We start from the raw sequence: 26,690 nt of genomic DNA, 5'->3' as shown, positions 1-26,690 counted from the left end.
TATGGCGGCGGCCGTCCCGCCACCGGCGGCCCCGAGGGGGGGTCCCATCACCGGCCGCCGGGAGAGGCGCCGGCGGCGTCCCCGTCCCGGGACCCCCGGGCAGCGCCCCCCGCCGTCGGGGTGCCCCGGGACGGCGGCAGCTCGGGGGGGGGACGACGGACACGGCCCCCCCGGCCCCCCCGCGCCCGCCGGGTCCGGCTCCGCGGGGCGTCGAGGCTGGGGGGGGGGGAGACACGCGGGGGTCAGGGCCGCCCCCGCCCCGCCCCCGCGCCCCATTGGCTGCCCGCGGCCGTCACTCAGCCGCGCCCCGATAAAGGCGGCGGCGGAGCGCGGGGTCCCGGGAGCGGTGGTGGCACCGGAGCGGCCATGAGCGAGGTGAGGGCTCGGCACCGGACGAGGGTTTTCCCTTTTCTCCCTTGTTTTTGGTAACGGGGAGGACGTGCCCTGGGAGCTGGGCGGGGAGGGCGGATGCTGCACCCCGGGGTGGGAAACCGTGGTGTCTGGGGTGGCCCCGGCGAAGCGGAGCCTGTGACCCCCCCGGAGTGGGTCTGCTGCCCGGGCCCCGTGTCACCTCCAGGCACCCCCTTCTCTCTGCAGCGCAGCCCCCATGAGTCCCCCTCCGTGGCGGAGGCCCCCGGTGGGCAGGAGGAAGGTGAGGACCCCCGGTCTGCCTCAGTGTCTGGGACCCTGCTGGCTGCTCCCATCCCCGGAGCCGGGGGGGGGGGGGGGGGGAGGTGGCACCTGGATGGATCTGGGGACCCGCTCTGTCCTTCCCCTGTCTCCTGGGGGGGTGGCAGGGTTCCCTCCCCATGGGTGTGCCCTGCTGGGGGGGGAGTTGGGCTCCTCCCTGGGTGCTGGGGTGAGTCTGGGGGTGCCAGGCTGTAACCAGGGCAGCCCCTGTTCCTGTGCCCCCCAGCCAAAGCCAGTAGCCCCAAGAAGGTGGAAGAGGAAGAGGAGGAGATCGACATTGACCTGAGTGCGCCTGAGACGGAGAAAGCTGCGCTCGCCATCCAGGGCAAATTCCGCCGCTTCCAGAAGCGGAAGAAGGAGTCGGGGCCCTGAGCGGCTGCGAGGTCCCGGGACCCCCTGCCTGCAGTGGGCACCCTGCTCTTGCATGTGGGCACGGCCCCATCCTGACCTCCGCCGTGCCGGGGCTGCCGTGTCCCTGGCGAGTGGGGTCAGGGGGGGCTTAGCCTGTCCCTACCCCTCACCCACCCCTGTGCCAGGACCCTGGGTGAAGCTGTGGGGGGGACACCGCCAAGTCCTGCATCCCCCGGAGCAGAGGTGGCCATTGTGTGAGGGGATGGCACAGAAATGCCCTTTTCCCTGGGGCAGCCGTGATCTTCCTGTCCGTGGTGATGATGGCTGCTGGGGACATGCAGGGGAGGGGGAGGGGATAGGGGGGGGGGACGGAGCTGGCATCCCCTGAGCAGGGGATGCCCCTGTCCCATCCTGGGGGGGAGGATGGGGACGACAGACGCTGCAGGGGGGGATTTGCTGCAGCCCACCACAGGAATCCAGTGCTCCGCATCCTTGCACTGCCCCCTCCCCACACTCCTGTTGTTGTCACTGTCCCCGCACTGGGGGGGCTTTTAGCATGTCTGAAGAATAAACCATTGGGGGAAGAGGAGCCGGGCTGGTGTGTGGTCTGTGGGAGGGGGTGTGGGGACGGTCCCCCAGCCGCAGGACCTCTGGGTTCCCCTTCTCCAGGGGAGAGGGATGGAACCCCCTGTTCCTGTGGGTCTCTGGGGCCAGGCTGTCCCTGCCGGGGGCGGGGGGGGGAGGCAGGCAGGGGTGGCCCCAGGATGTGGGTGGAGGGTTTCCCCCCCTTTAGATGGGGCCCCTTGGCTGATGCTTTGGGAATGGCTTCAGCCATCCCCGGGGTCTCCTGTCACCCTCTGATTTGGGTTTTTTCCCCATGAAATTCAGCTTAATGTAGCAGCTCCTGGGTGTCGGTCCCTGGAGCTGTGGCCTCATTTCCCGTCGCGCCGCTCTTTGCAGGAGCGATGAAAGATGCCGTGACTTGCTCCTCTTCCTCGGAGGACAAAGGTATTGTGGTGCCACGTCCCTTCAGGCATCAAACTTTCGCTCAGGGCTGTCTGTGGTGGCAGTTCCCAGCCCCAGCTCCCACAAGCAGCTGCAGGAGGTACCTAGGCTGGTCCTGGCAATGAGAAAAAAAGTGCTTTGGGCTGGTTAAAATAAAGTCATTTGGGGGATTTTCAGTGGGATTTCTTGGCGCTCAGTCGTGGGGTGGCTGTGAGGCTGGTGCTGTGGGGTGGCTGGGGACGCTGGGACCCAGCACAGAGCCACAGTGCGCTGGCAGAAATAGCTTCCCTGGAAAGAAAAACAGCATCGGTGGCCAAGCAAAAGGCAGGGCCCAGGGGAGACCCTGGGGTCGGGCTCAGCCCCTGCTCACTGTGCAGACTTATTAGGGAAAAGACAATTATAGCCTTAGCAGCAGGGCCAGGGGGCAGTGGGGGGGTCCATCCTTTATGGCCTCAGCTGGTGGCTCCTGGCTGAGGGGGACTGGGGGGCCGCAGCCCCCAGTGCTGCATCTGTGGGGAGCAAGCGCTCCTGGGCTGCTTCTACGCGGAGTCAGGAGTGGGTGTGGGACGGGGCTGTGGGCTGGCACTGAGCCCTGGAGCAGCAGCACTCCAGCTGCCCCCAGTGCTGGGGCCATGGTGCCCCCCACGCTGCACTCTTGGGACGGTGACCGTCACTGCTGGGTGAGAAACAGCCATGGAGGGAGACCCCCACCCACCCTGTGGCCATGCCTGGGGCTGTACACCCAGGGCAGGACCTGAGATTTGGCCTCTGTGTTGATTAGAGCGAGCTTTAATTAATGAATGGATGGGAACGAGGAGGAAGGTGGCCCCTAGGGTGGGCGCAGTCATGATGGATGGCCTTGGGGACAGCCCCCACCAGCTGATGGGGGTCCCTGTGGTGCTGTGAGGATGCCCTCGAGACATCACCTCACCCCTGCGGAAGCTGAGCACAGCAGCAGCGATGCCGCTTTCCCTGTGGGAGCCAGCAGGCCTCGTGCAATGAGTTCACAAGTGCTCAGCCACCCTCTGCCCCCCCCCTCCAGACACCCGCACCTCGAGCGGGGACCAGGGACAAGCCGAGGCAGACGCTGGGCTCCTGGAGATGTGAGTTTTATTAATGGCGCCATGGGGATGGGGGGACACAGACAGGGCATAGAAAAACACATCGAGGAGCGGCGCCCGGCGCTGGGGTGATGGGCACCGGCAGCTCCTCCTGCCCGGCCGCAGCCTCTCCTCCTCCACGAGGCTTGGGCCGACGCGGGGGGCCGGGGGTTACAGGGTGGGAGGGTTAATGGGGGATGGGAGTGGGACGGAGGAGACGGGGCAGGGGCCACCCCGCGACGTCATTTGGACTCGGTCACAGGGAGAGACGAGAAAACGGCCAGAAAAGGAGCAACAATGGGGGCAGAGAAACCCTCCCGAAGACTGGTTTTGGGGGCGTGGGAGAGGGGTGGGGGTGGCACGGTCCTGCAGGGACCCCACAGGTCCCTGGGGAGGGGGGGACCGAGCCAGCCCAGGCGGGACAGACCCAAAATTCAGTGGTTGTGTCTTCAAATAGAAAAATTACATCAGTGCCCGGGGCTGGGCAGGGCAGCGGTTGTGCAGAGGAAGGTACCGGCCGAGGGGTTTCCGGACAGGGCAGGGGGACGCTGGGGCGTCCCCGAGGCCAGGGGACCCAGGATGAGGACCACACCCTGCTCCTCGCCGGGTCCCCTGCCCCAGGGCAGCCACTTCTGGAGCCGGGGTTGTGTGTCCCGGTCCCCCCCGCTCCGCCGGCCGCCGGGCATCATGTCCCCGCGTTTGGCTTGATGATGTGCATCAGGGCGCTCTTGAGGCTGCCCTTGCTGGGGGAGCGGACGGCGGGCGGGGGGCGGGCGGCCTCGGCAGCCTCCCCCCGCAGCTCCATCTCGATGGTCATGACGACTTTGGGGGGCCGGGGGGCCCCAGCGCCCGCCTCCGCGGTACCTTCCCTGCCCGCTAACCGCTATTTCTTATCCTTGCGGGAGTCGCCCGGGGCTCCCTTGGCTTTCTTCTCACTTGCCGCTTTGGTGCTGCGGCCGTGGTCCAGCATGGCGTAGAGCACAGGGGCCTGCGAGGAAGGGGCAGCGTTGGCCGCAGTGCCACCCCGCCCTGGGGTCTTTGCCCTGCAGCCTCTCCCCCCAACCCAAAAGGTAGCAGAGGGGTTCAGCCCCCCCCCCCCATCAAGGCCATTTTACCCCCACCAAGCCCTTGGCACTCACCTGCCGGCTGCGCTTGGATGCGTCCTTGGCCGATCGCTGCAGTTTCCCCTTCTCCATGGCACTAAAATTGGGGTAGAAAGGCAAAAAGGCACCTCAGAAATGCCACGCCGCCCCTTTCCTGCTTGGCAGCCCCATTCTGGGGTGGTTTTGCCCCGGTCGGGCGTCAGGGCTCACCTCAGCCGTCGCTGCAGGGCCACCTGCCGCCGCAGCCAGCAGTAACGGATGAGATAGACGAGGGCCACCACCACGGCCACCAGCAGCAGAGCTGCGCCGATGATGGAGCCCAGCACGATGCCATAGCGAGTGGGCACTGCGGGGACACCAGTGTCCCATCATCCCCCCTGGCCAGTGAAGGGACACTGAGGCAGGGAGGGGACCGCTGGCACCGTACCTTTCTCGAAGACGTAGAGTGTGACCTGGGAGGACTTGCCCACAATGTCGGGGGGGTTCTTGACATCGCAGGTGAAGGTGCCGTTGTCGGTGTAGTCCAGGTTGTGAATGACGATGGAGCCATCCTTGCGGTGGGGGTTGCCCACCCACTCCATCCGCTCCTTGAAGCTGCCCACATCATCGATGTAGGGTTGGCCCTTGGCATAGTGGAATATCTAGCGATGGGGACAGACACACAGACATCGGGGTCACGGTGGTTCCAGGCACAGCAGGGCCACCCCCAGCCCTGAAGCAGCGCGGGCGCTTACAGAGATGCTGTCGCGGGAGCCCTCGGCTTGGAAGTGCCATGTGATGGAGATGTCCTCGGAGATCCACTCACTGGACCAGAAGCTGCAGGAGAGGGTGACGTGGGAGCCGACGGTGCCGTACACCTCCCGCTGCGTGTACACGTGGATGGAGGACGTCGGGGATGGCCCTGCCGGGGGCACAAACCCATCAGCCCTGCAGGTGCCCCGGCATAGGGATGGTGCCCATCAGCAAGGCCACTGGCCGATCTGTGCCCCGTCACTGGCCCTGTGCCCAGCCCCGTGCCACCACCGAGGGCTTTTGTTGGCCCCGGAGGAAGAACAAATGCTGGTGGGGGACAGCATCTCCGTGCCACTGTGGGTGCCTTTGCAGGGACCCTCCACCCTGGTGTCCCCATAGCTCAGAGGGGACTGTGTCCTGGTGCCAGCTGACGCCCGGGGATGCTGGCAGGGCTGGGTCTGGCTCCCAGCACCCTTCTCCTGTCCCCAGGGATGTGGCTGCTGCTGGGACTCTCCTTGCAGCCCAGTGATGAGGACCGGGACACGGCAGCAGATACGTCCCCAGAGCATTGCCACCGCCGGTGATGGTCCCAAAGCAGACATGTGGGTGGCCACCAGCCCCACGGCTGCCTCCTGGGGGTCTGGAGCCCCCTGGTACCCCCCAACATCCAGGATCAGAATTTTGGGACTGGAGCCCTGGTTCCCTGTCCTTGGCTTACCCAGTGCTGAGAGGAGCCCGACGAGGAGGAGGAGGCTGCCACTGCCTCCAGCACCCTGCGACATGGTGGCTGCCTGTCACCGGCCGGCTCCGAGCCGCATGGAGGGCTAGCGGTGCGCGGGGCCCAGCAGCGTGCCGAGGGATGCTGGTGGGACGGGGGCCGAGGTTTAAGAGCAAGCAGCGCCGAATGATGCCGGCGGTGCCCCAGCCTCGGGCCAATGGGCGCCAGGGAGCCGGGGTGGTGGGGGCCGGGGGTGCTGGGTGCCCCGGGCTGAAAGGGGACATTGAGTTTGGCGGTGGGCGTGGAGGGGGAAGCACGCGGCGGGGAGGCCGGGCACACAGCACCCTTTGTCCGGCCGCATTCCCGCCCGCGGCGGAGGCGGCTCTGCAGGAATGCAGCTGGAGCCGGAGGGCACCGGCACACGGCCATGGTCCCTGGGGCTGGTGCCACGGACAGACTTGCTTGGCGGGGCTTGGGGTCTTGCGCTGACTGCGCCGTGGGCCACCGGTGTGTCCCCTCCTGTTCTGGGCCCATGGGCCGGCTGCTGGCACCCTCTGGCGTGGTCCCTACTCTGTCCCCACTGCCTGGGGCTCCCCAGCTGTCACTGCCAGTGCCGGCCAGGAGCGCTCCCAGCAGCCTCTGCTCCGGCTCCATTTTGGGGTGAAAACATCTGTTTGAGAGGGTGATGCTGGAGGGTGCCCCCGGGCACGGGGCCGGCCAGCTCCAGCCGCGGGACAAGGGGCACATCCGTCCCCGCAGGGCCCACAGTGGGGAAGCCACCAAAGTGCCACGGCCCCGTGCAGAGCTCAGGGTGGGCGTCTGCTCAGCGACCCCCCGGCAGCTTTGCCACCGGCCGAGGAGCAAGCGGTGTTTTGGGGCGAAAAGCTCCGGTGGGGTTCTCCTGAGCAGGTTTTTGACCTAGATTGTTCACGGCTGGGGAAGGGAGGGCGGCGGGGATGGGACTCGCCCGGGAGCTGTGAGGTTTTCCTGCATCAACATCCTCCATCGGCTGCAGCTGCGGGCGGGAGGGTCCCGGTGGGCTGCGGAGCCCCTGGCAGCTCTGGGATGGCCGGGCAGCCCCGGGGGTAACGGGGGGAGGAGACAAGAGGCAGCCCCGGGGGTACCGGGGTGGCCACAGGCGGTACCGGGGGGGGGGGGGGGGGGGAAAGAGGCAGCCCCGGGGGTACCGGGGGGAGGAGACAAGAGGCAGCCCCAGGGGCACCGGGGTGGCCACAGGCGGTACCGGGGGGGGGGGGGGGGGGGGGAAGAGGCAGCCCCGGGGGTACCGGGGGGAGGAGACAAGAGGCAGCCCCAGGGGCACCGGGGTGGCCACAGGCGGTACCGGGGGGGGGGGGGGGGGGGGGAAGAGGCAGCCCCGGGGGTACCGGGGTGGCCACAGGCGGTCCCGGGGCAGGGGTAAGAGGCAGCCCCGGGGGTACCGGGGTGGCCACAGGCGGTCCCGGGGGAGGTAAGAAGCAGCCCCGGGGGTACCGGGGTGGCCACAGGCGGTACCGGGGGGGGGGGGGGGGGGGGAAGAGGCAGCCCCGGGGGTACCGGGGTGGCCACAGGCGGTCCCGGGGCAGGGGTAAGAGGCAGCCCCGGGGGTACCGGGGTGGCCACAGGCGGTCCCGGGGGAGGTAAGAAGCAGCCCCGGGGGTACCGGGGTGGCCACAGGCGGTACCGGGGGGGGGTAAGAGGCAGCCCCGGGGGTACCGGGGTGGCCACAGGCGGTACCGGGGGGGGGGGGGGGGGGTAAGAGGCAGCCCCGGGGGTACCGGGGTGGCCACAGGCGGTACCGGGAGGGGGGGGGTAAGAGGCAGCCCCGGGGGTACCGGGGGGGTAAAGCAGCCCTGGCGCTAGCGGGGCGGCCACCGGCAGCCTCCGCAGTAAACAAACCGCAGCCGCGCGGTAACGAGCAGCCGCGAGGGGCGGGGCCGGAAGTGCGTCACGGCCGCTTCCGGCGTGCGGGGCGCTCCAAGATGGCGGCGCTGGCGTTGAGGTGACTCCGGGAGGGCCGGGCCGGGCGCCGTGGCGGGAGCCGCGGCCCCGGGAGCGGCTGCGCGGCGCCGCGGGCGGGCGGGCCGGTTGTCCCGTCCCGACGGGGCCGGGTCCCGCAGCTCGGCCGGGCCGCGATGCCGCCGGGCAGGGGCAGCCCGGCGCGGGGGGCGGGGCCGGGGGCGCGCCGGGCCGCGGGCTGCCCCGTCCCGGGCCGCGTTCCTGCTCCTGGCCCGGCGGTGGGTAACGACCCCGCTGCGGGGACGGGCCGCGCCGCCCCGCCTGCCACAGCCCCCGGGCCCGGTCCCCCCCTGGGCCGGTCCCGGTCCCGCCCCGAGCCCTGCCCCCGCGGGCGCGGCCATTTCCCGGGGCGCTGGACGCGCCGGCGCTCTGCGACCCGTCCCGTGGTGTGAGTAAGGCGGGGGACGAGGCCCGCGGGACCCCGGCCCAGCGGCTGCGTGGACCCGGTGAACCATCGCCCCTGGGGGAGTGCGCCTTGCTGTGCCCCCCGCCTTGCTGTGCCCCCCGCCGCAGCGAGCCCCCCACCACAGAGAGCCCCCCGCCGCAGAGAGCCCCCTGCCGCAGCGAGCCCCCCACCACAGAGAGCCCCCCACCACAGAGAGCCCCCCGCCGCAGCGAGCCCCCGCCGCAGCGAGCCCCCCGCCACAGAGAGCCCCCCGCCGCAGCGAGCCCCCCGCCGCAGCGAGCCCCGGGTGCAGCTGTCAGTAGGGACCAAGGCCTGGGCGCTCTGCGGCACCGAGATCGGCTGGCAGTGGGCCTGGCCAGCAGCTTGGTGCTGTGGAGGAGGGCAGCCCTGCTGCTCCCTGCTCCCCGCATGCAGTCCCCCCCCTCGCCCCTCTGGCTCTTGGTGGCCTGGGCAGGGTGGACAAACATCCATGTTACCCCAGCCGGCACTCGGGGTGTCCCCCCGTCACAGGGCCTCCCAGCAGGGTGCTGGTGGCCTCACTGGAGCCCAGTGGTCCCGTCCGGGAGCGTGTCCTGCTGTGCCTGTGGTGCTGAGCAGCCATGGGGAAGGGCATTGTGTTCGCCTGGCCTGAAGGTGCCTCTTCCCATGTGCCATCCCCACCAGAAAGTTCTGTGCCTCAAGGCTGTGACCGTCCCCATCCCAGCCCCCACCTTTCAGATGTTCTCCTCTGATATCAGCCTAGAGATAGTGTTTGGGATTTCGTTCTCTTAATGTATTCTCTTTCTAGCAGTGGTTGGAGCCGTCATGCTTTTGTGGAAAGCTCTTTGTTGTGTGTATGGGTTTGTTTAAAGGCAGGGTCGGTGGAAGGCTCTGATACCTGCTGGGGCGGGCGCCCCGCAGCTGCTCCTTGGAAAAGAGAAGAGATGTCGCTTGCTCTGGTTTGAAGCCTGTGCCTGATAACTTCATCTCGTGTCTGCTTCTGCTTGTCAGATGAAAAAGCATATATAATCGCTTCTCATTTGCCTCTTCTGTGGTGAAATCCAAGTGATTTTTATAGACCTGTCTCGTAGGATAAATGTTAACGATGTCTATCGATGTGACGCTGAGCTGATGCTGCTCTGGATCTGTCTGCTGCGACTCCCAAAATTCTCCTTCTGAGCTAACGGAGCTGCATGGTGGGGTGCACGCAGCCTGTGCTGTCCCACTGCTGGGTGTTTACAGCCATCTCGTCCTTCTCCAGCCCCGTGCTGTGGGGTATGCTCTGTGAAGTCCCCGATAATTAACACCGTCCGGGGTCCCCTGAGTCTTTGCACCCCCCTCGGGCGCAGGGCAGAGCGGGAGTTGGCTGAGGTGCTGCGAGAAGCTCTCAGCGGGGGCATGGAGGATCCTTTTTTAGGGCTAGTTCATCTTTTTAAAAGAACATGTTTATCAGTGATCTGGAAGGAAATGCAAGTTAATGGAGGGAGAGCTGGAGAAGATGCAACATCTTAGAGATGATAAATAATGAAGAGGACAGGTCCTTGGTACAGTGTGACCTTGATTGCTTAGCTGGAGGGCTGTGTTCTGCAAGCAGTATTTGCACTGAAGCAAAATGTAACGCTTTGCATCTGAAAAAAAAATTAAAATTGAGCCAAGAGGATGGGGAGTTCTTGCTGGGGAGTTTAGCTTTGAAAAAATGCAAACGTGTTGCAGATTTTATTCTTGTTTTGAATATTATGTGTGATTCAGAGCCAGCCCTCCCTCTTCCACTGCCCAAGCCCCCCGAAGAGGTGCTGAGCAGCTTCTCTTCAGGGAGAGATGAAGTAGGCTGGGCCTTTTAATCTGGAAAAGAGGACTGAGGGGAGCATGAGCAAGGTGTGTAAATCATTAGTGGTCTGTGGGTAGAGGTTTATCGTTCACCTCCTCCCCCCTGCCCAGGGGCTGGGAGGTGGCAGCCGGCACTGGACCACGGGGGCTCGGGATGAGCAGGGAGCTGGTTCTCTGTGTCTGGCTAAGCTGTGAGAATTGGTGCTGAAAGCTGGGGGGCTGGGAGGTGGCAATGCCATTTATGATGGACTGAAACCCTATGGCTTGGGAAGTGTGTGAGCTGCGCTTGGTGGTGCGTGCTCCCGTGTGTTCCCTGAGACTTTCCTTGGGGGATCCATTGCCGGCTGCGCTGGGATGGATGTGATGGTGGGCTTGGAGGAGGCTTGGCTGGGCTCAGCCATTGCTGCATTCTCCTGAAGCACTCGGTCCAGCTGTCAGGCTGCACTTCAGGGAGGGTGTTGATAGACCAGGTATGGTTCAGAGGAGGGGTTTCAATCAGAAATGTTGCCCTGCAGTGTGGGGTGGATTCTGTGTTGCTTAAAATTCATGCATCCATCTGGGACGCCTTCCTAAGAGCCTGCTGTGTTTCAAGTCCAGCCTTTGAACGCGAGGGAGGATTTTGAAAGGAAACATCCTAACAATCATTTACACAGGAACTCAGAGTGGTTAATAATAATGACTTTTGTTTTGCATTTACACCTGGTGAAGAGCTGACCTCCAGATGTTTTTCCTGCCATGTCCTTGAGACTGGCTGTAGGATAACTGAAGAGCAGCAGAGCTTCATTTATCTACTGCTGCTGGTGAAACAGCAGGAGATGCTGGTACAGATGCTTGTGTGTTTGGGAAGATTAATTAGTGTTTGTCATTGTGCTGCAGAAGAGTGCACCAGACGTTCTTACACACCTCGTTCTCGTGCGGTCAGGAAAGGCAGCGCTGCCTGCTAGGCTTGGTGCTGGAGAGGAGTGGGCGCTGCAGATTCCAGCCCACATCTGCAAATGCTCGTGCTGCAGTGGGCTGGGGGCCCATTCGTCCCCGTTCCTGGAGAGGTGCCCTTGGATGTCAGAATCGCAGTTACTACAATCACTCTGCAGAGAGCGGCTCCCACTCTGGGGCACCACAAAATCCCTTTTTACCTCCCGCCCTGAGCCTTGGCACGGCTGAAACGCTGGGCTCTGACAGTGACCTCCCATCTTGCCGATCTTGGAGCTTAACGAATGGCAGTGCTGAAATGCTGTAATGAAAACAAGGGTTTGGAGGAAGAGGAGGTGTTGTCTTCATCTCAGACCTGTGGAGAGCGGTGGCCTGAACCAGCTCTTTCTGTGGAGCTCAGCAGATGTGCCTTTCTGGGGACGTGTGCCGCCCGCCCCAATAATTGCTGTAGTGAGAGTGAAAAATGGACTGCCTCAGCGTAGCTGTGAGCTTAGAATGCTGTTTGTGTCTGTCTTACAAGCACCGTATTACAGCTGAGCAGACTAATTACAGGGTGTCGTGAAGAGTGAACCCCTGGGCAGAGTCTGGAGACTCCAGTTAAGAGCTCAGTGTAGGAGAGAGATTTGTCGAGGAACAGCCCAGATCCTCTCGTGTTAAGATTGATTTTAAGACACAAAATGCTGAAGTGGCGAATCCTTCCCTGGCCTCATCTTGCAGGCATTTTCAGGCGTTTATTTGGCACTCACAAAGCCTTTCTATCCTCTCTCTTGCAGATGTGTCGGTCGGCGATGCCTGCTGGCTCGGCTTGGCCCGGTGCTTTCTGTGCGACAGTGAGTCCAAGGTTTTACTGAGAGTAACAGGGTTAAGTTCTTCCCCAAGGGATCCCGTCTAAGGCTTTGGGGCATGCCTGTGCTCCATCCATTTAGTAATTCTGGTCAATCCATGCCATGTGTTGGCTGGGCACTTCCCACCTTGTGCCACCGCCAGGGCACAGCTGATTTACAGAGGGGCTGGGGCTCGTGGATGGGGATGCAGGGAGAGCCTGGATGGCTGCTGAGGCGGGTCTGGGTCTCTCGCTGGGGCAGCAGTACCCCTGCCACGCCTCTGTGCTGCTCTGTGCCACAGCTTTGCACCCAAGGAGTGATGGGAGCCACAGAAGCCCTCTTGTGCCTGTGCTTCGTGCTGCTGGGCTTAAGGAGAAATAGTTATTTTCTGCTAAATTGAGCTGTAAGTGTAATTGCTGTGTAATCTCAGGAACATTAAATTACAAGCTCTTTATTTGGTACAGTGTGCAATTACCGTGGCAGTAAAGAGCGGGTTGCATGTTATCAGTATTATATAACGTGTTATCTGATATGCTATACCCTGATTTGGGTGGTGCTGGGGGGTGGCTCGGCTGTGCTGGCTGAGTGGATTCCAGTGCAGCAGCTTCCCATCCTGTGTATTGTTATTATTCACTTGGGAGAGCTGGCAGCGATCCCCTCCTCGCCCGTGTCCATGCACAGCTGGAGCTGTTCTTTATGTTGCTGTAGACAAGGTCAGCCAGGAGCGTGCGTCCTGTGAGAGGGAAAGCTGCCGCAGCGTTGTCTGGCAGAGTGGGCAGGGGTAAAATGCTGCCCATCTCCCCACAGCTCCCCTGTCCTCTTCTTTTGCAGCATTGTCCCCATGGGAACAACGGCCAAGGAGGAGATGGCCCACTTCTGGGACAAGAACACCAAGTCCAATCGTCCCTTGTCCCCTCACATCACCATTTACAAGTAAGAGCCTCTTGGCCTCCTCAGCCTCGCACTGGGGCACCTCTGGGCTCTGGCTCCCGTCCCCGGAGGCACCCTTGGGTGGGAAGGCAGTGCGTGTTCCCGCTGTCACTTCAGGCAGAGGACACGGAGACCCTCCAGATTGCGCTGTGAACAGTCTGAGCGGTCGGGGGGGAATCACAGCCTCCCCCACGGAGCTGGTGACACTCACTGTTTTCATACAGGGTGTTGCAGAGGGGACAGTTTCCTCGGAGCTGTGCCTTAGGGTGTGTGGGCAGGGCAGCGTTCTGCTGAAAGGGTGGTTGTGCACAACGGTGTGTCCTGCTGCGGAGTTGGCAGCCCTCGGGGTCGGAGGCAGGAGGCCAGTTCCCGGCTCTCAGGTTCCCTCCCCAGAGAGGTGATGGCTTCTTTGGGGACACCTCCATCACTTTTCCAGGTTCTCTCCTTTGTCTGTGAGCCTGGATGCCCAAACTCTGCCCCTTTGTTCCTCAACTGTGGGAGCATTACAGTCTTCTCCTGTTACATCTCCCTTTAAGCTTTCTCAGCAGACACCCTTCCCCTTCCCAAACTCGTGCCAGTGGCATTTGCCATTCCCGAGCTGCCTCTGCAAATTCCCCTGTCTCTCCCCTGTTGCTCTGGCTGGATTCCTTGAATAACTCCGAGTGCAGAAATAACCGCCCAGCAGCACAGAGCTGTCTAGGAATAGATGGGCTGTGCTTTGTCTCGCAGCGTCGGAGGCCTCCCTGGTGTTGTGCCCTGTTTTGCTGACGAGCTTGGTTGTTTTTCAGGTGGTCCCTGCCCATGGCGATGTCCATCACGCACCGGGGCACCGGCGTTGCGCTGAGCTTAGGTGCGTGCGTCTCCCACCTGCTCGTGGTGACGGAGGGTGGGGGCTGCGGAAGGGAAGACCCCTCGGACTCATTCAGAGACGTGACTCCAGGCGGACATTTTCTCCCCTCTGTCCCCACCTTCAGCAACAGGTTTTCTCCTGGGAAACCTGCACTTTGTCCTCTGCCTTCTCTGCCCCCAGTATTTCCCCATCCCCGTTTCTGTGTCCCTGGGTCCTCTTTATGCTGTGAGTGGCTCCAGTCCTGCAAAAGGAGCGATGCTTCCCCCGTACTTAAAACCTCTTCAAAACTTTTCCCGCACTTGGCTTGGCCTGGTGCCTTTCTTCCAGGCCTCCCCCAGCCTGGAAAAGGCTGGTCAGCTACTCCAGTTCTCAGTCCTTCTCTTCCGTGGCTGTGTTTTGCTGGTTTATCCTTACAGGAGACACTCTGTGAGGGAAAGGCTGACAGGGAGAGCTCAGAGGGTTTTCTGTAGTGCAGGTGGTGTTTCTCAGTTTCGTGGGAGTGGCTGCTGTTTTCCAAGAGGTCCTGGTGGGGAGAAGGTGATGCCAGCATCACCTCCAGCAATTTGACTTGCATGGTTTGACTGAGGGATAGGATATCTTAACTGTGAAAGCCTGTTTTATTTCCATTAATGCCTTCACATGGCAGCAGGAAGGTGCATCTCTGGTAGCCCCTATTGAGGAGGGGGAGCTGGATTGGTGTTTGCAGAAGGGCAGAGGGTGAAGGGGCTCAGAAAAGATTTTCAGGGCTGAGGACTTGGCGTTCTTCACTCCGCAGACTGATAGGGAGCAGCGAGGGCTGCAGCCTAACCTCAGCCTTGGCTTCTGTGAGGGCCTGGGAGTTGGGCTCTCAGAAAGGGGCACCCACATGCCCTCCTGCTCCCGTATTAGCACGGCAGAGCCCTGGCGAGGGCTCGGCTCTGCCCCAGGCTCCGCTTCTCCCAGGCCAGCTGGCTTGTGCCCACCTCTGCCTTGTGAAGACCAGGATGCATCCTCTGCAGGAGAGCAGCAACGACTGGCTGCTCCGAGCACAGCAAGGTGTGCACCCCGGGAGCCCGGCTGGCTCCTGCGGGGTGGCTGCGTGCCCGGCTCTGCACATAGATCCAGGGTACCGCAAGGCAGCCATGCTGGCACCACCCTGCTTTGGGATTTTATCTCCAGGAGCTTGGGATGTGCCTGGCCCCATGGGCCGCAGTCCCCGTCCAGCTTGCTGTCAGATGGGCTGAGCTGGCAGGTTCCCTGTTGCCTTTCTGCTCCGATTCATCAGTCTCTGCCAGAGGGGAAATCGTCCCCTTCCCAGGCCAATCAAGCACGAAGAAACATCGCTTCTGCCGACCACAGCTCAGCAGCCAGGAGGAGGAGGGGGAAGTATTCAACTCCCCTCCGTCAAGGCCTGTAATTACAGAAGCCTCTGACTTCCTGCGCTTCTTGCAGGGCGAACACAAAGGCCGTTGAGGAGACAAGTGGCTGAGCGAGGAGGCAGCTGGTCGACTCGCGCTGCCAGAGCCGGCCTCAGCCCGGGCGCCCAAGCTAGCGTGCCGCAGTGTAATCAGGCGCTATTGAGCGGAGGGTGAATCGCGACTCGGCTGACTGCAGGCTGCCATCCTTCCCATTGTTTTGGCAGCACCATCTGGAGAAACCCTCTTGAAATGAGGGTTGGCCTAGAAATGAGGAGGAGAAGCTGCTGCGGAGAAGCTTCCTTTTGTGGTCCCTGCTGAGGCAGCCTCGCTACATGACTGCCTGTGTCGGTGGCTGGTGGCGGAGGGGTTTCTGTCCCGAGATGTGGGTCTGGGGGTTTCGTTGAAGAGCTGCCACCTTATGTTACCAGACTTTCTTGTCCCCTTAACCTTGAATTTGGACTAGTTTTGCTGCAATTGCATGAGCTCATGCCAGTTTGGGCTCTGGGTGTGGTATGACTAATGCAGTCCCTGGTGCAGGACCCAGATTTGGTGCGTTGCTGCCCCAGTTTGAGTCCTCAGCACCCCAGGGTACACTGTCACAGTGCAGATGGCACTGCCACCAGACAGAGTCCTTCGCCCTCCTCCTTCCTCCGCAGGCTGCCATGAGCTGATGGTGGTTCAGGCCATGTCACCAAACCAGAGGCATAGAGGTGGCCTGGGGCTCCTTGCAGGCAGCAAGGGGTTGATAATGCTTCTGCTGGCTTGACCTGTGGGCTCTGTCTTTCTCAGGAGTCTCCCTCTTCAGTTTGGCTGCCCTGCTGCTCCCAGAACAGTTTCCCCACTACCTGGCTGTGGTGAAGTCGCTCAGCCTGGGGCCTGCTCTCATCTACTCTGCTAAGTTTGCTCTGGCTTTCCCCCTCTCCTACCACACCTGGAATGGAGTCCGACACCTGGTGAGTAGCCCCTGTGACAGGCCGTGCGTGGGCTTGGTGGGGGAAGGGAGGGGAAGTGTCTACCGGCTGTGGAAGTGCTGGGTGCGGCTTCTGGGAAGGTGCCCTTGGAAATGGGAATTAGTCATCTCAAGTGCTTCAGAACCTTGGTGCTATTTTTGGGTACATTTAAGTTGCAAAGAGCATCGCTACGCTGGTACCTCACAGGGTTGCACAGCTGGCTGAAGCATCCCCCCTGCATCTCCTCGGCTGCGGGAGATGGACGAGGGCTGGTGGGAGCAGCATTACAGCCGGGGGACGTGTCTGCAGAACCACGGGCTCGAGCGCTGCAGACGTGCCACGCGTTGCTCGTTACCTTACCCTCGTCATGTAGCTGTTCCGCTGTGATCCTCTGAGTGCTTTATAGTATTTAATGAGCCTGGAAGATGTGTGGCAGAGGATTGGAGATGGCGCTGCCTGCACAGGAGGCAACCTGTGATGTTTGCCCTGGCTTGTGAGGCACAAGCAGCTCTGTTCAGCCGAGCTTCCTGTGTTTGACAAAGGAGGGGGAGCTGGAGAGCTGAGAGTTTCTTGCTGGGAACAGTACAAGACGTGCTGCTTTTTGTAGTTGATTTTGTGTTTTCTGTAGCTCCAGATAGGTTGGGTTTTACAGGACAAAATTGCAAAGGCAGCTGGCCTGGAGCGTGACATGATCCTTCTGCTCTAGGTGGGGGAGCATCACGTGCAGAGCTGTGCTGCAGATGTGGGCTCACGCTGCGGGTGCTGACAGCTTCCAGTGTTTCCAGTGTGGAAACACGGGACTTGAGCACTGCTGGATGTTGCATCCTGTACCGAAGAGCAGCCGTTACGAGGAGCTTGTGCCAGAGTGCTGGGAGGTGCCTGGCTGAGCTGTTGGGGTGACCAACAGCCCGGTGCTGCAAGAGGAGCCCCCTCTGCAGGCCCTTGGGGCAGCCGATGGCTGGCCGGCATTGCTGCGAGCGCTCGTTACCCGGTTTTCGAGCACTCTGCCTCGGACGAGGTCTCGGAGCACGGGGCCTGCAGCTGGCTGAGCCCTGCTTGCTCATGGAGATGCTGTCGGGCAAATGGAGCAGTCATAACCGGCTGCTTGTTCAGAGCGTCGTGAGCTGAATGCGTGCTGAAGTCCCTGACTGCACATATATATTAGGATGCCAATTAAATTGTCTGAGAAGGAAACCAGCAGTGTTGGCCCCTGGCTGTGCTGAGCAGCACAGCCGATCAATGACAAAAGGGGAATCAACAGGGAGCAGGTTCAGTTTAGTGCCTCCTGCCCTAGGTGCTTCTCTGCTTTGAGCCCTGGGGGCTTGCTGGCAGGCTGGGAGGGGATTGGCTCAAGTCAGGGGAGAGATACAAACCGATCTGCAGTACCCGGGAACTGAGGACACCCAGCTCCAGGGTACTGTTCCAGTGTCCCTCCCCACCATCCTGGCCTCCACAGCCTGCACCGTACCCCGGGGTGTACGCTGATGCGCGGGGGGCTGCGGCTCATCCCCACCGCTCAGCTCGGCGCTCGGGGATGTTAGTGCTGCCTCAGGTCTGTGGCTCACATGGTGCTTGATAACCTATTTCTGTCAGCAGGAAAGACGCAAGCGGAGAGCAGCTGCCGCTTTTGAAGTGAACCTGGTGCGCTGCGGCTGTTGGGGATTAGGGAGAGCTCACGGGCAGCTTTGCCAATAGATGGGGGGGCTTGGTGAGGGATAAGCGTCATCTGGCACAGAGCATGTGTGCCTGCACCCAGGGAGACCCCTCTCTGTTGCCCTGAAGTGATGGACGCCCGTAGCCCTCCTCCAGTTTGTACCCAATGGTCCAAAGGCCATTTCAGGGTGGTCTTGCTAGCGTTTATCAGAAAGAGGTGCCTTTCTGCCTGCGGCCAGCACATCCCCCATCAGCCCTGTTGAATTAACCCTGCTGTGTCTCTTCTCTCCTGCAGGCATGGGACATGGGGAAGGGGTTCAAGATTCCCCAGGTCAACCAGTCTGGGGTACTGGTCCTGGTCTTGACCCTGCTCTCCTCTGCCGGCCTCGCGGCGATGTGAAGGTGCCTCCTGGTTAATGGCCTCCCTTTTTTTTGAAGATTTGCTCCGTCCTGGCCCACCTCAAGATGTGCGTGGAGAGGGAGGCGGGAGGACAGGCTCCTGAGTAACTACAAATCTTTGGGGAAGGTAGCACCTCCCCTGCTCTTGAATCTTGTGGATGATCAGAGTTGCTTTTCGTTAGCCCGAGTGATGTGCTAACTGCCTCTTCGTGGCGGGAGGGGACAAGCCAAGCTGTCTCCTGCCGTGCCGCACGCCCGAGCAGCCAGGAAAGCCGGACACAAATTAACAGCCGATCCCAGCACATTCAGTCACTCGCAGAGAGCTGCCTAGCTTCTTCCAGGAAAACTCCAGGGCGTTTCTTTTCTCTGCTCTGTCCCCAAGCTTGAGACAATGCTGAATCTGTGTCCCCGCAGGTCCGAGTGGGCTCGGGGATGGCTGGGTGTGCGTGTGTAGGCCTGGCGCAGGACAAGCATCTCCATTGAGACAGCCTGTGCCAGGGCAGGGAGAGCAGGCGGAGCTGCCAACGCCAGCACCCGTGAGGGGAATGGGTGATCGGTGCCGCGCTGGGACCCTGTGCTCTCTGAGCCTGGCAGCGTGAGCCAGCTGGGATGGGGTGCTCAGACCTGCAGAGGTTCAGTCCTGATGCCTCATCCTTGAAAATGTCGTGATTCAGCCAGCTTGGTGGCCCTGGAGCCCCTGCCAGTGAAAACGAGCAATTTTCTCTGTTAGTAAGTTACTCTCTCTCCTTCTGGCACAATGGGGAGGGACGTGGTTTTCCAGTCGTATGTTGCCACCAGCTGTCATTTTAGCACTTGTCACTCTTCCACCTTTGCAATAAAGCAGCCTTGATCCTTCACACTGAGCCACCGAGTTTGTCGTCTGCTCGACACCACTGAGGCGAAGTCGGCTGGGAAGGGGTGTTCAGCTGTGAGATCCAGGGAGTCGCTGCTTCCCAGAGCAGCCAGGCAGTGGCAAAACGAACTCTCTGCAGCCTGCAGAGGCAGGTGAAGCGCCTGACCTTTGGAGCTGGTGGGTGCAGGGTTGACTTGTCTGTGAAATGCTGCCAGCCCCGCAGAAAGGAATTTCCTACCTGGACTGTGGTGGTTTGTGCTGGTACAAACGCCTGTGTGAGGTCCAGGAGCTTTTTGCTCAAATTGGCCGATTTTTAATGTTTGCTATGGTGAGCAAAACTTTGCAAAGAGGATGTTCCGTGTCAGGAGCTTTGGCCTCTTTTCCTGTCCCAGCGCAGGTCTTGGCTCTGTTTCGGGAAGGATCCTCCTTCCTGTTCACATTGTCAGCCGGCAGAATGTCAGTTTTACAGGGAACATCTGCTCTCCTCATTGGGCTTTTGGTGGTGACCTGAAGTGTCAGGAGGGGAGCCGGTCCAATAACGTGCTCCAAGATCCCTCACACCGGCCAGGCTGGTTTCCATGTGATTGCTTTCACTTCCATCACCAATCCAAGTCCTGTCTCTCCCGCTCGCTCAGCTCCTTGGCTGGACCTAACGAATCTGCCACTCCTTTAATTAGCAGAAGGCATTGCAGCCCTGAAGGAAAGCAGAGCCTCCGAGATGAGAAATCACGAAGGAGGAAAAACCACCTGCTGTCAGCATGGCAGAGGGAGAAGACACTGCTGAATGCTGTAGCCGTATGCCCCAGCAAGAGAGACCTTCTCCTGGGTGAAAATGAGTGTATTTTAGCTTTAAACAAATTACTTCCTGCAGTTGCTGAAATGGCTTTTATTTGGAACGTACTTCTGCTGCTAATGAGCTGTTCTGTGGTGCGTGCCAGCTGCTAACGAAGTTAAGACTTCGCTGGGTCTCTCAGCAGCGCTTCACAGACTTTGTTTCCCTTCCACAAGCAGTTGGAGGGGGCCGGCAGCGCTGCCCAGGCTGGGGGCCTGTGTAACCAGCCTGCAGCTCTGGGATTTCTGCTGCTTGGCACGAGGAGAGGCCGGGGGAGCCCTGCGCGGCTCCAGGCCTGCAGCTGGTACGGTGTTTCCAGCACCAGACACCATTAATGGGGACAGGCTGAGATACTGCCCAGAGAGGGCACCATGTCTGACACTGAAGCACCACGCAGATTCGTGCAGCCCAGAGCTGCCTGGGGCTCTGCCCTGAGCTACTGAAACCAAACACAGGGATTTTTTTTTTTTTTTAAAACTGTATTTTTCCAATTGCCATGAAAACACAAGTGTGGGCTGTATAGTGCTGTCCTGGCATCAGCCTCACTGAGGGCTATCTGACACATTCCCCGACCTCACCCTTGGGGGTAGAAGGTGGTTTCTGTCTGTCCGTGTGTCCCAGGGGTGCATGGTTTGTAGGAGAGGCCAGGGGCAGGTGGAGAGGGGAAGGGAGCAGAGCAAAGCCGGCTCAGAGCCCAGCGCAAGATGGCTGCCCCGCTCTCTGGACTGTGGCTGTTCCTCCAGGGCTGGCCTCCCCCTGACCCACACAAGGCAATGCCCTGAGCCCGGGTGACATGCCCCCCGGGCTGGGAGTGGGGACCGGCAGCAAGGTGGCTTGCTGAGGGCTGGCCCTGCTCGGAGTGGCATGGATCAAGGCTGGGATTTTGGGCGAGCCGGTGTCCCCGCGTCGGTCTGTCACAGCAGGCTGGTGGGAGCATGGTGTTTGTCCCCACGTCCCTTGCCGAGAGCAAGGCTGGTGTGCAGCTGGGGGCTCTGGGGACGCATTCACCTTCAGCCAGGCCTCCGTGCAGCCAGGCTCGCTGGAGAGTGGTGCTGCAGCCATGGCTCCTGCTCCGGGGCAAGGCAGCTCCTCCAGCGGCACCCCAGGAGAGACCCCGGCAGGCTGGATCCCCTCGCCAGACGCCCGACTCCTCCTTCGGGAAGGCTCCTTGGCGGTTCGCGTGTCTGACCGAGGCTGCTGAGGCTGCGTGAGGGAGATGTGTGCTCTGCTCATGGTGCAAGGGTGGGGACAGGGGAGATAGCAGGGGCGAACGACGGGACAGAAACGCTGGGGCAGGGGGTCTGGGCCAGCTCCTGCTGCCATGGAGGGATTCATTGCAGGGCCGGGCTCCGCGCTGCGCTCACCGCAGCACCTGGGGCAGGGGCTGCTCTGCCCGGGGACGAGGCACCCTCGCTGCGGTCCCCAGGGAAAAGCAAGGAGTTGAGAAGGCGTGCCGGGGGGCTCCGGGAACCCCTCGCCCCAGGGCAGCCCCCCGTTCTCGGATGCTTTTCTTGGGGAGGAGAGCGGTGGCCTACGAGCTCCTCCTGCCGGCACCGTGGCAGCCCGGGCACCCTGCCAGCAGCGGGGAGACCTTCCCAGCTTTGGTGGGACCTAAGGGAGCCCCAGCCCGAGAGCAAGGGAGCGTGCCCGGCTGGGGCCACCGGCGGGAGCGAACTGGGGATGTGGGAGGAACAAGCCTGCAGCACCCCGTGGGAGAGGGGAGCGGCACCTTCTCTGCGCAGCCCTGTCTCTGTGGCCCTCTCCCCTCTTGCCCTTCCCTGGCCTGGCACGGGCCGAGGGTGTTACAAAATGCCCCTGAAACCTGCTCGTGGGCTGGAGTGCTGTCCCTGGGGCCCGGCGAGCGGCACCTACCTTCCCGGTGATCTCTGTCTGGAGGCCGTTGCAGGCATGGGTGAGGGCGGTTGGCTGGCGGACCCAGCCGGTGACCCGTGTGGCTGCGGTGACCGCGCGTGATGTCAGGTCCAGCCTGGCCGGGGGGATCCTCGACGGCATCTCCCAGGTCCCCACAAACCTGCCCCACGGGGAGGCCTGGAGGGAAGAGGGGAAGGTGGGCAGCCCCAACACCCAGCTGAGGGGCAGCAGCCGCCCCTTCCAGCCCCCCGTGGGTGCCCGTGGGGTCTGGCTCACCTGGGAGCGGGGCACGGCAGGGAGCAGGTGCCCCCGGTCATCAGCGATGATCGTCGTGGAGCCCTCCCGCGGTGAGGGGCGCTGGGGAAGCCGGGGGTGGAGGTGGGGTGGGGGCTCCCGGGGGGTCAGAGCTGGGGTGGTCATGGGGGGCCCTGGGAGGGTCCAGGCTGGGAACGATGGGGGCCCTGGGGGAGTCCTGGGGGATCCTGGGTGTCCAGACTGGGGCTGGGAGGGTCCCGGGGGGTCCACGCAGGAGCTGGGGGAGGTCCTGAGGGGGTCCCAGGGGTCCAGGCCGGAGCTGAGGAGGGTCCCAGGGAGCCCTGGAGGTCCATACTGGGGCTGGGAGGGTCCCGGGGGGTTCCAGGGCAGGCCAGGCCGGGGCTAAGGGTGCTCCTAAGGGGGTCCCGGTGGATCCCGGGGGTCCAGACTGGGGCTGGGAGGGTCCCAGGGGAGGCCAGGCCGCGGCTGAGGGGGGTCCCGGGGGGTGCGGGCCGGGGGGTACCTGCCGGCCGGGCCGGGCCACGCTCCAGTTCTGCAGGCGGTGGGCGCTGAAGGCGTCCTCGTACTGCGGGGAGAGCGGGGCGAGTGAGAGCCGGCCCCGGGACCCCCGGCCCCCCCGGGGACCCCCCGGCCCCCACCTGCCCCGCGCTGTAGCGGGCTGCCATGCGCCGCGCGCGCCGTCTCCCGGCAACCGCCCCGCGTGACCTCGCGCCGCGCGCTCTCCCTGGCGGCCGCGACGGGAGCTGCCGGGTGGGCGGGGCCGGGTGGGCGGGGCGGGGCCTGTGACGTCAGCGCCAGCCGTTCCGCACCGGTGCGCGGTGTTCAGGGGGCTGCTCCCCCCCCCCCCCGCCCCCACCAGGCGCCGCAGCAGCCCCGCGGCCGCGGCCCCCGGCCCGCCCCGGCTCGCCCGTGGGTGCTGCCGGGTCGTGTCGGCAGCGGGGGCGCCGGGGCGGGCGGGGGGCGCGGCGTCCCGGGACCGGCCGCGGGACGCGGTTCTCCGCAGCGCTCCGGCGAGCGGTGCTGGCAGCTCCCGGGACCCCCAGCGCGGCCCGGCGCTGGCAGCCGGCAGCTCCCCGGGACCCCCAGCGCGGCCCGGCGCTGGCAGCCGGAGCTCCCCGGGACCCCCAGCGCGGCCCGGCGCTGGCAGCCGGAGCTCCCCGGGACCCCCAGCGCGGCCCGGCGCTGGCAGCCGGAGCTCCCCGCGACCCCCAGCGCGGCCCGGCGCTGGCAGCCGGCAGCTCCCGGGGGCCCCAGCGCGGCCCGGCGCTGGCAGCCGGCAGCTCCCGGGACCCGCAGCACGGCTGGACGCGGCGAGGCAGGACAGGACAGCGCTGAATTCGCTTTAGTTTATTTCTTTTCATTTTTTTCTTGCTCAGAGCTGCAGGTCCCGGTGCCGATGGCGTCTGGTCTCGAACAACACCCAATTGCTGAAGCCGATGCGGGGGCACCGGGCCGGAGGCGGTGGGCTGCTGGGCAGCCGGTTTGGGCGATTCGGGGCTGCCGCATCCCTGCTCAACGCCGAGGGGACGGGCCGGAGAGAAATAAATATTGCTGAAATAGTGAGGGATGCCTCTGGGAGCGGGGCCAGGAGCCCGCCCCGAGCGCTGGGCTGTGGCTGGGGGGAAACATACAAAAAATGGGCCAAAAAAAAAAAAAATTAAACCAACAAAACAGACTGATGAACCCACAGGAGGTTTGCGGGAAGCCGGGGCTGTCTGGGGGGACGGAGGGAGCTGGATTCCTGACTTCGATTTGCACGGCGAGCCCTGGCAGCGCAGCCCTGCGCTGCGTGGCACCGGATCCCGGTGATGCCGCCGGCTCTGGGCTCGCGGTCTCTCCCCCCGTGGAGCCGAATCGGGGCGGGTGCAGGGTCGGAGGCGTTACAGTGCTGGGCAGGCGACCTGGTGCCGGATGCCGTCGTTGCATATGAGGGCGGCCGCCCGCTCGTCGCCGTCGCCGTGCTGGCACTGCATGTAGCTGATGCCGTGGGGCGAGTAGCTGTGGTGGGCGCAGACGTTGCAAGGGCGGGTCATGGTGCCGCCTGTGCTGCTCCTGCGGGCAGAAGTGAGCCCCGGTGGCACCTGCCAGTGCTCGGTGGGTCCCGGCAGCACCTACCAGTGCACACCAGTGCCTGGTGGCACCCATCGGTGCCTGCCGGTGCTCTGCAGCGCCTGGCAGTGCCCAGTGGCACCCCACTGGTTTCCATCGCTGCCAGCCACTGCCCAGTGGCACTCACAACAGCCGTTGGTGCCCTCTGGCACCCATTGGTAGCTGATGGTACCCACCAGTGCTTGCTGGGGTCCACCCAGTGCTACCCCTTGGTGCCTGTTGGTGCCCGTCATTGCCTGGTGGTACCCACAGGTGACCCGTAGTGGCCAGCAGTGTCTGGTGGCACCCAGCAGTGCCCATTGTCCCCAGTGATGCGTGTCAGTCCCCAGTGGCACCTGCCGGTGCCCGCTGGCCCTGCGCCCGTCCCACGCAGCTGTGCCCCTCACCTGCAGTCGCTGCAAGTCTGCTGGCACTCCTTCCGACGGTAGCGGCAGATCAGCGCCCAGATGAGGAGCCCAAGCAGGCTGAGGAGCAGGAGGGACCCCAGGATGGAGCCCACGATGATGCCCGCCTGCTTTCCTCCTGCCACGGGAGCACAGCCTGTCACTGCCGGCCTCCCCGCCGGCTGCCCACTGGTCACCATGTCCCTGGTGGCACCCTGGCACGCAGAGCCAGCCCCCAGCAGCACCCTGCCTGCGCTGCCTCCCCCATGGTGGCACTTACTTGGTGCAAGGCTGAGGTTGAGCTGGCACACAGAGTAGCCCACACGGTTGGTGACGCGGCACTGGTAGACACCAGCGTGGACCTCCGAAACGCTACGGATTAACAGGTCGCCAGGAGCACGTCCTGCAGTGGGGAGAGACAGTCTTGTCAGCCCCACCCCTGCTGGCGCTCACACGGGTGCACAGGGACTTGGGAGCACATGGATGAGGGCTGGTACAGACATGAACGTCCATGGACACAGGTGCACACAGACACCCACATACCTGAGTGCACGCAGCCATGAGCACCCACCATGCACACTCACAGACAGGGACACCCACCTATGAGCATCTCCCTCACCCAGCAAAGCCACCCCAGGGACGCGCCCTGGGTGGGCGCAGACCCACCAGCACTCACCTTGGATGGTGCCGGAGGGCAGGTGTCCCCCACCGTAGCCATCGGCCAGCTTGGCCCACTGGTAGGCGAGCGGGGAGGTGCCCCCCCGGCTGTAGCACCTCAGCAGGATGCTGCTCCCCACGATCAGCTCCCCCTCTATCCAGCACTGTGGGTTGGCTGGCTTCTCTGCAGGAGAGGGACATCGTCACTTCCAGGGCCACTGGGGGCCACCCGGGGTGCCCGGGAGGAGGACATGGAGCGGGGAGGGGCTCACCTTGCACAGTGACAATGACCTCGTGCACGGCCACGGTGTTTTTCTTCACCCGGCACTGGTAGGTGCCAGTGTCAGAGACCTGCAGGTCGGCCAGGCGGATGGAGGCGTCGTACTGGCTGGGGTCGTTCTGCACGAAGGCCACCCGGTCCTGCAGCCCCGAGCCACTGCCATAGTTGACGTGGTGGTCATAGTAGGACAGGAACTGGGGGTAGAAAGCAGGGAGACTGGGCAGGGCTGGTCCTGGTGGGGGGACCCAGGGCTACTGGCTGAGGAGAGAAAAGCACTGCCCAGTGCCTGCCTGGCTCTGCCTGCCCTGCCTGTGTCTTCCCTGCCCTGCCAGGTCTTTCCCAGCCCAGTGTTCCCAGATCCCGCCCGGCTTTTCCTGCCCTACCTGGACTATCCCTTGCCCTGCCAGACCTTTCCTGTCCTGCCTGCTCTGCTGGGCTTTGTCTGGTCCTTCCAAGCTCTTCTCTGCCAGGTGCTTCCCTGCCCTGCCAGACCCTGCCTGTCCTTCCCTGGCCCTGCCTGCTTGGCTGGGCTCCGTCTGGTCCATCCCAGCCCTGCCTGCCCTGCCTGCGTGGTGGGATGGCAGCTGCTGTGACTAGCGATACTCACCACATTCTCTGGGCCAGTCCGCTCTGGCGTGATCTGGATCCACTCGATGCCTACACCCTGGGGACCGTTGTCTTCTGGCTCGAGGACATAGGGGCAGCCCAGCTTCACCGAGTCACCCTTGGCCAGGTACAGCACCTCCCGGCCCTTACTGTTGATCCTGACGGCCAGGAGGAGAGCTAAGGAAAGAACAGCACCCGTCGCACCAGCTGGGGAGCACCCCAAACCTGCACCCCAATGCACCCCAACCCCACATCCTCCAGCAACCGACCCACGGAGAGCAGGGACAGGACAGGGACCCATCTGCCAGGGTCAGGCACCCTCAGGGGCTTGGTCTCCTGGTGGGGTTGAGTACCCATCAGGACAGCACCCGCTGGGTCCTGTGAAGCTGCACTGGGGACAAAGGGACATGGCGGGCTCAATGCCACCTGCCTAGCTCCAGCCAACACGGGTGGAAGTCAGGGCAGCACCAGCCCTGCCTGCTGGTGCTCTGCTGACCATGGGGTCATCCAACACCCTGCGATGCCCTGTGGCTGGGCAGGGACCCCTCCATCCTCGGCAGTATCGCTGCAGGAACAGGTCCAAGTGCAGGGACCCATCAGCGCCTACCTGGCATGAGACCCAGGAGCAGGAGCAGGCTGACGCCGTGCCCTGCCATGACTCTGCAGCCGTGCCGGGCGATGAGGAGGAGCGGGAGCGGACGAGGCTTCAAGGCGACAAGGCAGCCGGCCGTGTGGGGCTGCTTTTACATGCTGGGCTGCGGCACTCCTCCCAGTGGGGTGGATGCCTTTGGGATGACTGAGTGGCTCCAAGCTGTGCGTGAGTGATGCCGCCCCACTCCACTCCCTACCTGGTAATTAAGCATCACCATGCTATGGGCTCCCATAGCTGGACCTGGGCTGGGGGGACACGCAGGTAGCATGGTGAGGGGCACCAGCTGGCCTTGGGGAATGCGGAGCAGGGA

At 63.3% G+C, this 26,690-nt stretch overlaps 4 protein-coding genes across 5 annotated transcripts; 1 reads left to right on the top strand and 3 right to left on the bottom strand.

Moving 5' to 3' along the window:
• Window positions 1–3,138: 3,138 nt before the first annotated feature.
• On the bottom strand, window positions 3,139–5,856 carry MPZ (myelin protein zero). Its single transcript, XM_075445247.1, has 6 exons — window positions 5,700–5,856; window positions 4,984–5,150; window positions 4,677–4,890; window positions 4,460–4,595; window positions 4,286–4,346; window positions 3,139–4,134 (listed from the first exon to the last, which is right to left on the bottom strand). The coding sequence occupies exons 1-6, from the start codon at window positions 5,761–5,763 to the stop codon at window positions 4,030–4,032; spliced, it is 747 nt and encodes a 248-aa protein (XP_075301362.1). The 5' UTR covers window positions 5,764–5,856; the 3' UTR covers window positions 3,139–4,029.
• Window positions 5,857–7,617: 1,761 nt separating this feature from the next.
• On the top strand, window positions 7,618–18,723 carry SDHC (succinate dehydrogenase complex subunit C). The gene is made up of 6 exons (XM_075445182.1): window positions 7,618–7,698; window positions 11,631–11,687; window positions 12,513–12,614; window positions 13,400–13,461; window positions 15,648–15,811; window positions 17,757–18,723. The coding sequence occupies exons 1-6, from the start codon at window positions 7,679–7,681 to the stop codon at window positions 17,859–17,861; spliced, it is 510 nt and encodes a 169-aa protein (XP_075301297.1). The 5' UTR covers window positions 7,618–7,678; the 3' UTR covers window positions 17,862–18,723.
• Window positions 18,724–19,961: 1,238 nt separating this feature from the next.
• On the bottom strand, window positions 19,962–22,403 carry CFAP126 (cilia and flagella associated protein 126). Of its 2 annotated transcripts, XM_075445335.1 has the most exons (6): window positions 22,332–22,403; window positions 22,196–22,258; window positions 21,694–21,774; window positions 21,418–21,594; window positions 20,554–20,748; window positions 19,962–20,469 (listed from the first exon to the last, which is right to left on the bottom strand). In XM_075445335.1, the coding sequence occupies exons 1-6, from the start codon at window positions 22,356–22,358 to the stop codon at window positions 20,233–20,235; spliced, it is 780 nt and encodes a 259-aa protein (XP_075301450.1). In that variant the 5' UTR covers window positions 22,359–22,403; the 3' UTR covers window positions 19,962–20,232. The 2 variants fall into 2 exon arrangements, with proteins under 2 accessions (XP_075301450.1, XP_075301449.1); XM_075445334.1 differs by having other exon boundaries at window positions 19,966–20,748.
• A 664-nt stretch (window positions 22,404–23,067) lies between these two features.
• On the bottom strand, window positions 23,068–26,137 carry VSIG8 (V-set and immunoglobulin domain containing 8). The gene is made up of 7 exons (XM_075445285.1): window positions 26,047–26,137; window positions 25,730–25,905; window positions 25,115–25,316; window positions 24,862–25,026; window positions 24,466–24,588; window positions 24,189–24,324; window positions 23,068–23,745 (listed from the first exon to the last, which is right to left on the bottom strand). The coding sequence occupies exons 1-7, from the start codon at window positions 26,135–26,137 to the stop codon at window positions 23,574–23,576; spliced, it is 1,065 nt and encodes a 354-aa protein (XP_075301400.1). The 3' UTR covers window positions 23,068–23,573.
• Between the last annotated feature and the right edge of the window lie 553 nt (window positions 26,138–26,690).

The sequence above is a fragment of the Opisthocomus hoazin genome, chromosome 30 (genome assembly GCF_030867145.1).
Source record: "Opisthocomus hoazin isolate bOpiHoa1 chromosome 30, bOpiHoa1.hap1, whole genome shotgun sequence".
NCBI lineage: Eukaryota > Metazoa > Chordata > Aves > Opisthocomiformes > Opisthocomidae > Opisthocomus > Opisthocomus hoazin.
The sequence above is the reverse complement of the archived record's forward strand: the minus strand, read 5'-3'. Positions and strand labels throughout refer to the sequence as shown.